The sequence below is a fragment of the Nerophis lumbriciformis genome, linkage group LG12 (assembly GCF_033978685.3).
Source record: "Nerophis lumbriciformis linkage group LG12, RoL_Nlum_v2.1, whole genome shotgun sequence".
In the NCBI taxonomy this organism is placed as follows: domain Eukaryota; kingdom Metazoa; phylum Chordata; class Actinopteri; order Syngnathiformes; family Syngnathidae; genus Nerophis; species Nerophis lumbriciformis.
In genome coordinates this window covers 35,045,884-35,058,732 of record NC_084559.2, presented here as the reverse complement: position 1 = coordinate 35,058,732, position 12,849 = coordinate 35,045,884, and the positions used below count along the sequence as shown (strand labels likewise).

Below are 12,849 nucleotides of genomic sequence, written 5' to 3'. Positions count from 1 at the left end.
TTACTTTGAGCTCCCCTCGGATGACAGAGCTTCTCACCCTATCTCTAAGGGAGAGCCCCGCCACTCGGCGGAGGAAACTCATTTCGGCCGCTTGTACCCGGGATCTTGTCCTTTCGGTCATGACCCAAAGCTCATGACCATAGGTGAGGATGGGAACGTAGATTGACCGGTAAATCGAGAGCTTTGCCTTCCGGCTCAGCTCCTTCTTCACCACAACGGATCGATACATCGTCCGCATTACTGAAGACGCCGCACCGATCCGCCTGTCGATCTCACGATCCACTCTTCCCTTACTCATGAACAAGACTCCGAGGTACTTGAACTCCTCCACTTGGGGCAAGATCTCCTCCCCAACCCGGAGATGGCACTCCACCCTTTTCCAGGCGAGAACCATGGACTCGGACTTGGAGGTGCTGATTCTCATCCCAGTCGCTTCACACTCGGCTGCGAACCGATCCAGTGAGAGCTGAAGATCTTGGCCAGATGAAGCCATCAGGACCACATCATCTGCAAAAATCAGAGACCTAATCCTGCAGTCACCAAACCAGATAACCTCAACGCCTTGACTGCGCCTAGAAATTCTGTCCATAAAAGTTATGAACAGAATCGGTGAAAAGGGCAGCCCTGGCGGAGTCCAACCCTCACTGGAAACGGGTCCGACTTACTGCCGGCAATGCGGACCAAGCTCTGACACTGATTATACAGGGAGCGGACCGCCACAATAAGACAGTCCGATACCCCATACTCTCTGAGCACTCCCCACAGGACTTCCCGGGGTACACGGTCGAATGCCTTCTCCAAGTCCACAAAGCACATGTAGACTGGTTGGGCAAACTCCCATGCACCCTCAAGGACCCTGCCGAGAGTATAGAGCTGGTCCACAGTTCCACGACCAGGACGAAAACCACACTGTTCCTCCTGAATCCGAGGTTCGACTATCCGGCGTAGCCTCCTCTCCAGTACACCTGAATAGACCTTACCGGTAAGGCTGAGGAGTGTGATCCCACGATAGTTAGAACACACCCTCCGGTTCCCCTTCTTAAAGAGAGGAACCACCACCCCGGTCTGCCAATCCAGAGGTACCGCCCCCGATGTCCACGCGATGTTGCAGAGTCTTGTCAACCAAGACAGCCCCACAACATCCAGAGCCTTAAGGAACTCCGGGCGGATCTCATCCACCCCCGGGGCCTTGCCACCGAGGAGCTTTTTAACTACCTCGGCAACCTCAGCCCCAGAAATAGGAGAGCCCACCACAGATTCCCCAGGCCCTGCTTCCTCATAGGAAGACGTGCTGGTGGGATTGAGGAGGTCTTCGAAGTATTCCCTCCACCGATCCAAAACATCCGCAGTCGAGGTCAGCAGAACACCATCCTCACCATACACGGTGTTGACATTGCACTGCTTCGCCTTCCTGAGGCGGCGGATGCTGGTCCAGAATCGCTTCGAAGCCGTCCGGAAGTCGTTTTTCATGGCTTCCCCGAACTCCTCCCATGTCCGAGTGTTTGCCTCCGCGACCGCTGAAGCCGCACATCGCTTGGCCTGTCGGTACCTGTCTGCTGCCTACGGAGTCCTATGAGCCAAAAGAACCCGATAGGACTCTTTCTTCAGTTTGACGGCATCCCTTACCGCTGGTGTCCACCAGCGGGTTTTAGGATTACCGCCTTGCATAGTAGAGTTTTTACTTGCACTTGCAGATGTAGCGACAAACTGTAGTTACTGACAGTGGTTTTCTGAAGTGTTCCTGAGCCCATGTGGTGATATCCTTTACACACTGTTGTCGCTTTTTGATCCAAGGTCACGGGCCTTGCTGCTTACGTGTAGTGATTTCTCCAGATTCTCTGAACCTTTCGATGATATTACGGACCACAGATGGTGAAATCCCTAAATTCCTTGCAATAGCTCGTTGAGAAATGTTGTTCTTAAACTGTTCGACAATTTGCTCACGCATTTGTTCACAAAGTGGTGACCCTCGGCCCATCCTTGTTTGTGAATGACTGAGCATTTCATGAAAGCTGCTTTTATACCCAATCATGGCACCCACCTGTTCCCAATTAGCCTGTTCACCTGTGGGATGTTCCAAATAAGTGTTTGATGAGCATTCCTCAACTTTCTCAGTCTTTTTTTGCCACTGGTGCCAGCTCTTTTGAAACATGTCGGCATTAAATTCCAAATGAGCTAATATTTGCAAAGTATCTTGTCTTTGCAGTCTATTCAATTGAATATAGGTTGAAAATAATTTTATTTACGATTTACACAACGTGCCAACTTGGGGTTTGTATATGGATCTCATCAGATTACGCACGTGTCTCTCAAATAGTTGTACATTTGAATAATAAATAGTGAGTAGGCAATACTAATGAATGCGATGTTTGCGGAGTTGTCTAAGGATCTTTTAAGAGCAAAGGACTCAGGAGAAAGAGGAGGAGGGATGGAACCAGTGAGCCAAACACAAATGTCGCTCCCTCTGGAAATAATTTATTATATAAATGCAATCACACTTAAAAAAAATAAACAAAAACCAGCCACAAATTCTGCATTTTTGCTCAATTTCCACGACAAGTACTTTATATTTCAAATGCTGCACAACCGAGTACAGAAGAAACACGTGCGCATTATGTGCTGATGATTCCGTGTGACTACCCTCAGCATACTTGACCTTAAATAGAGCTTCTAGAAGGTTACGCCTCATGATGTTATCTCCGAATCGTCACACCAATTGGTTTTGTTTACACAAGAAAAAATAACTTACATCATAACTTGTTTTTTTTTCAAACAAACTTTCTGACCTCAAGCAAAATGTGAGAAGATACTGTAAATCTCTGTTACTAAACACACCAAGGGGGGTGAAGTAAAGATAATATATAGTTAAGCTGGAGTAACTTTAAAACCTTTGTATCGGGACATACTCCACATAAACATAATTAGCCCTTAGACAAACATGAAAGTGATTTGGTCAGAAAGTGACCTCCCAGCATTGGTGTGCATCCAACAAAGGCAATAAAAAGGTGATGGACAAGAGTCTTGATTAAATATCTCTCTTTCCGTTCTATGTACACAAGGCTAAAATCTGGTTGAGCAACGTCGAAAACTGTTCAGATAAAATAGCACGTCCATGACTGAAGTCTGTCGTGGGGAATATACTGTATTTACATTTGAACTACAAGCACATTTACAAGAATAAACTTTGTGATCGCTGCTCTTTAGATAACTAACAAGGCTCTGGATAGAAATGAAAAAAAAAAAATGAAGTCAATGTGTATCCAGTGCTTCATTTAAGACACCTTGGTGGCTTTAACATCAGAACAGTGGCGGACTGTGCCATCTACTGTACACAGTGGGAAGGGTGTTTTCCCCCCTTCCTGTACCTTCAACAAAGCATCAACATGTTGCATTAATATGCAGAAAGCATAATTACAGGCTGTTCTTCATTCTGTACTGGAGTCCCTGACAGCAGAGTCAATATACGGTGCATCCAGAAAGTATTCACATCGCCTCACTTTTTCCACATTTTGTTATGTTACAGCCTTATTCCAAAATGGAATACATTCATTGTTGTCCTTAAAATTCTACTCATTAATGACAATGGCTATGGGTAGTGTCAGTTCCTATTTCGTTCTCAATGTGCTGATATACTGAGGAAATGGGTTCCAACATTAGCACGGCTATTTGTGGTTTCTGGTACTGTATGTGCATCAGGCACATGTGGGGTGGTATTTGCTTGGCACCATATACCGCAGTTTTCGGAGTATAAGTCGCAACTGCCGAAAATGCATAAAAAAGAAGGAAAAAAACATATATAAGTCGCACTGGAGTATAAGTTGCATTTTTGGGGAAATGTATTTGATAAAACCCAACACCAAGAATAGACATTTGAAAGGCAATTTAAAATAAATAAAGAATAGTGAACAACAGGCTGAATAAGTGTACATTATATGAGGCATAAATAACCAACTGAGAACGTGCCTGGTATGTTAATGTAACATATTATGTTAAGAGTCATTCAAATAACTATAACATATAGAACATGCTATACGTTTACCAAACAATCTGTCACTCCTAATCGCTAAAGCTGTCTACATGATTGTTTAGAAGCTTTGTTTTCTTCCGCGAACCAAAGGGGTACGCGTCTTAAGGGCCTTTTTTAGTTTTAACGCAAATGGTGTGGCACAAGGCATCATTAAAGTCGTCAGTGAGGTTACGGATTGAGCCAGATAATTGGGGAAGGGCCATCACTGAGAGCAGTCGGCCATAGAAAGTCGTTGTTGTCGCAGCAATATTATATTACAGCTGCTAAAGCATCGGTTATATTCAGAACATTGACAATGTGTGAGGAATTCCAATTTTTTGAGGTAGCGATTGGACATTGCTTTGGTGTACGGGAGTACCAATACGTTAGATGCAATAACACCACGGACGGGGACAAAGTTTATCGTATTACCGTTGCGATGCACGGCTTCATGTGTTATTTCAGTAAGAACAACTGTCGATTATAGTCTGGAGTGCCACACCCAGAATGTGAATATTAAAATCGTCCATGATAACTACCGTATTTTTCGGAATATAAGTCGCACCGTAGTATAAGTCGCACCGGCCGAAAATGCATAATAAAGAAGGAAAAAAACATACATAAGTCACACTGGAGTATAAGTCACATTTTTTGGGGGCAATTTAGTTGATAAAACCCAACACCAAGAATAGACATTTGAAAGGCAATTTAAAATAAATAAAGAATAGTGAACAACAGGCTGAATAAGTGTACGTTATATGAGGCATAAATAACCAACTGAGAACGTGCCTGGTATGTTAACGTAACATATTATGGTAAGAGTCATCCAAATAACTATAACATATAGAACATGCTATACGTTTACCAAACAATCTGTCACTCCTAATCGCTAAATCCCATGAAATCTTATACGTCTAGTCTCTTACGTGAATGAGCTAAATAATATTATTTGATATTTGACGGTAATGTGTTCATAATTTCACACATAAGTCAATCCTGAGTATAAGTCGCACCCCCGGCCAAACTATGAAAAAACTGCGACTGATAGTCCGAAAGATACGGTAATGCATTACATGTAATGATTTTCTACTTTGTGTATTGACATGGTAGTAGGCTATATGATTTATGCCTAACGTGGGTTGGCTCATAGAATATATTTCGATGGTGGTACGTGCGGTCAAACTAGACATTTGAGCAGGGTAATGCCAACAATCTGTCCCGACTAAAATATTGCTGCGTAACTTTAAAAATACATTGGGCTAATCGACGCGGGTTCCCTCCGGGTACTCCGGCTTCCTCCCACCTCCAAAAACATGCACCTGTGGATAGGTTGATTGGCAACACTAAATTGGCCCTAGTGTGTGAATGTGAGTGCGAATGTTGTCTGTCTATCTGTGTTGGCCCTGCGATGAAGTGGCGACTTGTCCAAATGCAGCTGAGATAGGCTCCAGCACCTCCCCGCGCCCCCGAAAGGGACAAGCGGTAGAAAATGGATGGATGGACGTCAGTAAAACGAGGCATATTTACTTACTAAACCATCTTGCAAGAAGCATAAAGAAGAGAAACCTACAAAGTAGGACTCGTCCATTGCCATTTGAAGTTCCTTGGAGTAGGATTTGGAACCTCAGTCATGGAGAGTGGGAGGGGACTACAGAATTTTGACCGTGATTGCAATACAATTTCTGGCCACATTACTACATATGGCTACTTTAACAAAATGCGGAAAAAATGTGGAAAAAGTGAAGCGCTGAGAATACTTTCTGGATGCACTGTACTAAAGCAGAGAGACAGTCCAGACCTTATGGGCAGAAAAATACTGTACATTTGTCATTCTTCATCTTTTTTAGAAGCAGAGCTTGACCAGCTCACGCAGTTGTTGGGGAAAAAAGCCGATGGAGTGTGTAAAGTGGATAGTGTGATTGTCTGATAGAAGGTTTGGTCGACAGCTTTAAGTGAGAGGAGTGTTTGGGTCTGACATCACGCTGTCAGATACAATCAGAGCCGTCCTGAGCCAGTTAACGTCTCACAGGGGCAACACATGAGGGGATCGCCCGGTCCAGAATTGTACTCGGAGCTGGTGAAACAGCGCTGGGAGACAATAGTGCAAACTTTGGAGGTGTCTTGACAAACGTAACCCAGAGGGCCAGGTTAAGAAAGGAGTGCCGGCTTTACAGCCATTTATCAAGCGAAGGGAGGTTTCTCTCCATCCAGCGCTGGTTCAGTCGGATGGTTTCCAGCGCTTCCTGCACGCTCCGCAACTGAGAGCCGCGTTCCCTCAGGCTGGAGAAGAAACTCTGCACCTGCAACACACACAACATAACGTGATGCACACTGAAACACGTGTATGCAGTGGCTGGCCCCTGCCATAAACACTCTATGAGGTTGTTTAGGGCCACAACCACAAGAGGTCACTTTAGTATCTGCTGAAGGTGTTTGTTCTACTCTGATGGACTGAATTACCTCATGATACAATTATACATTGTTTCTGCTAAACTTCTATTCAGCGGTGAGCCAATATGTCCATTGTAATTGTTTTAGTTCGGTTTAACAGCATCAAAGCCCAAAGAGATACGGCAATATTTCTAAAACAACAACACTATTTAAGATTATATTGTAGTCAAACGTTTTCTCCAAAAATATAGCATCTGAAATATCTTTTTAATAGTTCTTGCCCATTTATTGGGTTTTGTTTACTTTTTCAATTAATGCTGAGGCGACATAGGAGTTTGAAATTGGCTTCACTGTGGTAGAAGATATCCAACACTTCTAATAATAATAATAATAATAATAATAATAATACATTTCATTTGTAAAGTACTTTACATTAGTCAATCGCAAAGTGCTACAGAGTTTAAAAGGATACAAGAGTAGTAAAACACATCTAATATAAAAAAAAACACGAAATTAGCAAAAGGCTCTTTTTAAAAGCAGCTGTAGTCTGTGGGGCCCTCGGGTGCTCAGGGAGGGCGTTCCAGTCTTGGGGCAGCAGCAGAGAAAACCCTGTCGCCCACAGTGCAGAGCTTAGTCCTTGGTGTGACGAGGGTGTGTGGATGTTGAACGGAGGGTGTGTGAAATGGTCTGGGGGGGTGAGGAGCTCCTGGAGGTAAGGGGGGGGGGCATATCCGGGGATACACCGATGGGTGAGGAGGGAGACCTTATACTCAATTCTGAGTTTGACGGGGAGCCAGTGAAGGATGGGGGTGATGTGTTCCTGTTTGCGCACGCTCATCTCTTTCCCCTTTGTATCTATCGACATATTTTTTTACATTTCCATATACATTTTGGACATTATTGGGAATGTAAACACATGACAATTGAACATTTTTGATTTAACTGAATTGTGTTCAGTGCAGTTGTTTTCTTCATTGTTCAAATATTTATATAACTTGTAAAATATTAACAATACATTTCCTAATACATCGTTATAAACATACTTGAAGTGCATTTTTGTTGGTTCTGTCTCTTATGCACACACTCCCATAGCCAAATCTACCTCTTGTCACCAAGAGTAATACAGTAAACCCTCGTTTATCACTGTTAATTGGTTCCTAGCCTGGAAGTACAAATGATTATAAATAAAATATTTTTTAATAATAGAGCAGAAAAAAAAAATTACGGCTTTTTTTTTTTTTAACATCAAGAAAGCCCTGTAGACATGAAATAACACCAATATAGTAATCTTTACAAGCTGCAAACTCCAAAGCGTAATGTGGTGAGGGATAAGACTGTACTAGGCTGGAGTCAGCCCTATAGCACTAGCATGTCACACAAGTAATATCCAAGTAAAAATAGAGTGGAGAAACAAGTTGCCTTTATATTGAAGCTATTATTATATATATCTGATGTATGACACAGAAAGAGTTACAAGATTTGCAAGTAAATAGATATGAACAAAAAAGTATCAATCTCACGGAGATTGCCGAGCCATTTTGAGAGCTAATGAGCTAGCGTGAACGCATGACATAGAGGTAGGAACCGCAGATCCCTTCCCCACCAACAACAATACAAATCATGCAGACCTTGTGAGAGCCAACAATGATAACTTTGGGGACAATTATGATCCAGAAAGTTATTTTGGTTGGTCCTGAATATAAGGAGGATGAGCTACAAGTTTTAAAAGCTCTGCTAAACAGATCCAGATTTAGTGAAACACTATAGCATCACGTAGCAGTATTGCTAAGTGCTAAACAAGAAATACAAACCACCAACATAATAAAACAATAGCTTACTGTACAATGTCTGCTCTCACTTTGATGATGACTGATATCTTCCCATTTAGATGAAGCATTAATCATGATGCACGCGAAGGGTTAACAAGGAAAAGTCTCCCTGCAGACACTGTATTCGATTGTGTGTGTGGTTGTCTTCATCGTCGGGTATAAATTGAATGTCACATATGAACAACTTCTGGATTTATAGCTAAATCACATATGCGGTCCTCTCCAAGGTTTCTCATAGTCATTCACATCGACGTCCCACTGGGGTGAGTTTTCCTTGCCCTTATGTGGGCTCTGTACCGCGGATGTCATTGTGGCTTGTGCAGCCCTTTGAGACACTTGTGATTTAGGGCTGTATAAATAAACATTGATTGATTGACTGAAATCATGCTACTATCCAGATGAGAGGCAAGATTTAAAATCTATAATAACTTTGACGAGCCGAGACGCGATAATGCGGGAGCAGGAGGACATCACGGCCAGCTCACAGTAAAGCAGCAGAAGGCTACTTAGCTGTGTGTATCATTGCGCCACTACAAACTAGTTTGTCTGCGTTAGCGCTTATAATAACAACATCACTAATATTTGGTTAAAATTTAGGTCACGATATGTATATAAATTATTGTTGGCGGGTTTTGGATGGTTATTTAGAGGGTTTGTGGGCGGAATAGAGAGCCCCCATTAACAGACTATTTATCCATTTATTTAGAATGCATAAAAAAAAAAAAAGAAAAACATATGTGTTTATGTCTTACATAAGGATTAAAAATAATAGACAGCACAGCTCTCTGTAATTTTTGCGTATTTCTAGTATGACAGATCTAATATTATGGTCAGAGTGCAGAAGTGTTACTCCAGTGACGTCGATCTACAGAAATTACCGAAGACGTTCGGGGCGGAATATTCAAAATGGCTGACGGAATTTGTGGCCTCTTGTGACGTTTAGACGGTATTTTCACATACTTTGCAGATTGTAAATACAATTAGATATTGTTTTATGGATACAATGAAACACAATTAAACATATAAAGTTAACTTCTTTTTCCAATCTGCTGGTACTTTAAAGACTGAAATGTGGCCACAAAAAACGTAATATTGTTCAAACATCAAGACAGCTAAATTACCTGATTAAAATGCGACTGTGTGGACAACTGAGAGGTTGCAGCCTTGATTATTCTTTGGATGGCAAAGGAACCCATTGGAAACCTACAAACAAAAGCACAGATTAGCTACCGTTTCATCTTCATGAGTAAGACAAAACTCTACTTCAGTGCACACACTTTTCTATGAGCTGGTTCCAGTTCTCTTGAATGAAATCCCAAGCAATCAAGTTGCCAGTAAAGCTTCTGCAGACAGTGCTGATGACTGAAGGAAGGTCTTGTGTTGGAATGATGTTGCCATTCAAACCTGCACTGAGAATCCTGCAAACAAAAACAAGAGTGTAATGAGTGTGAAATGCATTTCAGCAAGAAAAAAAAGTAAACCAAGAGCTAAAACAAATAACCAGTTTAAGGTAAAGTTTATGTCAAAGTGGGGCAATCAGAGCTGCAAGGACAAGGTAAGTCCTTGAAGTATAGGAGACACTCCACGTAATCCAGTGGAATTTATAGAAATTAACAGGAATAAACTGGGAATTTGCAAAACTGCAGGATAGACAAATAGATATGTGTTAAATTCATTGTGGTTAACAAACACAGATTAGTGACATCCATTATTTTAGTAATGGAGCAATGTATCGATAAGTTTGCTTGATTACTCGAGCAATCGGATAAAATACACTTTAAGGACAATAGTTCAAAAAGAGAGACATTTCTAATTCCCATAACCTGCAATATTGTTTTTATAAAGGCACTTCATCAACATTGAAATTGTACTTTTAACTTGAGCACATTATTAAAAAGTAAATAAATAAAACAGAGAAGGGCCTGAGTTTGATTCCCGGGTGTGGTTTGCATGTTCTCCCCGTGACTGCGTGGGTTCCCTCCAGGTACTCTAGGTTGATTGGCAACACTAAATTGACCCTAGTGTGTGAATGTGAGTGTGAATGTTGTCTGTCTATCTGTGTTGGCCCTGCGATGAGGTGGCGATTTGTTCAGGGTGTGTACCCTGCCTTCCGCCCGAGTGCAGCTGGGGTAGGCTCCAGCCTTCCGCGACCCCGAAAGGGACAAGCGGTAGACAATGGCTGGATGGATAAAACATTAGCTTAAATTATTGTGGCCTTAATACCGTGACAATACCATACCGTGAGATTTTAATATTGGTACATCCTGGAATATCAGGTATAGAAATAATAATAAAACCTTTTAAAAACAGGTTACAAAAGCTCCTCTTGGCCGCAGAGATGGCCTAATAATTTATTTTTAATTATTTATTATTTAAGTTTTTGCTCAACCATTTCAGCTAAGACCCAAATGAGAATACCCGGTACCCAAATTCGCAAACTATAAAAGCCATACATAGCCCATTAACAGTATGAAATATTATGATAAATGTGTTAATCCTGGCACTATACTTACCACACAATACTGGGTGTGTGCCGAGTGGATGCTAATCCCTGTAGCATGTTCTGCTTCTCCGAGTCGTAAGTGGCATATTGATACATGGTAAGCAGAGTCCCCCAGTCGTCAGTGGACTGAGCTGCCACGCTGAATACAACTCTCTGCAGATCGCCTGGGATCCTTACAAAAAACATATTTCAGATTTCAGTGTGTTTTCAAATATAAATGTAGCCATTCAACCACCATCTGTAGTAAAACAGTAATTTCATCATAAAAGACATATTTGAATTTTGATTGTGAACCATTTTGTGTTTGTTTGTTTTTTTTACTCACTGGAACGTTCCGTTTGAGGCAATATACTGCGTAAACAAGACTTTGGCTTGCTGCGTGCATTTTTTTTCCTCCAGATAGCATGCTGTCTCCAAGAGGGCTGAGCGCAATTCCTGAGTGGACACACTATCCTCCTTGGTCCATGTTTGCTTCTCCGTCAGCGCGCCAAAGAGAGTCAGAATATAAGACTGCAAACATTTCAAATGCAAGTTAAGTATTTCACAAAGATAAACTGCTATGTGAAAATTTGACTTTAAAGGCCTACTGAAACCCACTACTACTGACCACGCAGTCTGATAGTTTATAAATCAATGATGGAATCTTAACATTGACACATGCCAATACGGTTAGTTTACTAAAGTGCAATTTTAAATTTCGCGCGACATATCCTGCTGAAAACGTCTCGGTATGATGACGTCAGCGCGTGTCGTCGCGGATTGTAGAGGACATTTTGAGACAGCATGGTGGCCAGCTATTAAGTTGTCTGTTTTCATCGCAAAATTCCACAGTATTCTGGACATCTGTGTTGGTGAATCTTTTGCAATTTGTTCAATGAACAATGGAGACAGCAAAGAAGAAAGCTGTAGAAAGGAAGCGGTGTATTGCGGCCGACTTCAGCAACACAAACACAGCCGGTGTTTCATTGTTTACATTCCCGAAAGATGACAGTCAATCTTTACCATTGGCCTGTGGAGAACTGGGACAACAGAGACTCTTACCAGGAGGACTTTGAGTTGGATATGCAGACACGGTACCGTGAGTACACTTCCAAACATTTGATCGCTTGCCCGTACGTGCGTGCCGCTATGTGCATGTCACGTACGTAACTTTGGGGACTTTGGGGAAATATATGTGCTGTATGAACTTTGGGGAGGTGAACGGTACTTTGGGCTGTGGGATTGAGTGTGTTGTGCAGGTGTTTGAGTTGTATTGGCGGGCTATATGGACGGGAGGGGGGAGGTGTTTGTTATGCAGGATTAATGTGTGGCATATTAAATATAAGCCTGGTTGTGTTGTGGCTAATAGAGTATATATATGTCTTGTGTTTATTTACTGTTTTAGTCATTCCCAGCTGAATATCAGGTCCCACCCGCCTCTCACAGCATCTTCCCTATCTGAATCGCTCCCACTGCCCTCTAGTCCTTCACTCTCACTTTCCTCATCCACGAATCTTTCATCCTCGCTCAAATTAATGGGGAAATCATCGCTTTCTCGGTCCGAATCGCTCTCGCTGCTGGTGGCCATGATTGTAAACAATGTGCAGATGTGAGAAGCTCCACAACCTGTGACATCACGTGCATATCGTCTGCTACTTCCGGTAGAGGCAAGGCTTTTTTATCAGCGACCAAAAGTTGCGAACTTTATCGTCGATGTTCTCTACTAGATCCTTTCAGCAAAAATATGGCAATATCGCGAAATGATCAAGTATGACACATAGAATGGACCTGCTATCCCCGTTTAAATAAGAAAATCGCATTTCAGTAGGCCTTTAGGTTTTAAGCACCGTAATGTCCCAAGTATAAGCCACAGCTTTTCCCCATGTTTGAACAATGCTGCGGATAATTTTTGGATAATTTCCGCGTTCACAAGCTTTGTGCCGCTAATACATTTAACCTTGTCACATCAGACCAATGAAATTGCAGAACGGGTCACGGTGGACCAATGAGATTATTCATATTAAATTAAACGCACTTAAACATTCAGTCAGCCATTTAGCAGGTTAAGGACTCACCCTCATTATGGTACAACATTCATACTCACATTCACACACTGTTTTCTCACTAATAGAAGGGTACTT

The 12,849-nt window shown here is 42.1% G+C and overlaps 1 protein-coding gene across 2 annotated transcripts in view; it reads right to left on the bottom strand.

The window, feature by feature from the left end:
- Window positions 1-3,442: 3,442 nt before the first annotated feature.
- lnpep (leucyl/cystinyl aminopeptidase) overlaps window positions 3,443-12,849 on the bottom strand; it is a 33,812-nt gene continuing 24,405 nt past the window's right edge. For both annotated transcript variants that reach the window (XM_061986478.1, XM_061986479.1), the window contains 5 exons: window positions 11,055-11,239; window positions 10,740-10,901; window positions 9,504-9,644; window positions 9,348-9,429; window positions 3,443-6,306 (listed from right to left, as the gene is read on the bottom strand). In XM_061986478.1, the coding sequence (XP_061842462.1) occupies window positions 6,175-6,306; window positions 9,348-9,429; window positions 9,504-9,644; window positions 10,740-10,901; window positions 11,055-11,239 (702 nt within the window). In that variant the 3' untranslated portion in view covers window positions 3,443-6,174. The remainder of the gene's footprint in view (window positions 6,307-9,347; window positions 9,430-9,503; window positions 9,645-10,739; window positions 10,902-11,054; window positions 11,240-12,849) is intronic.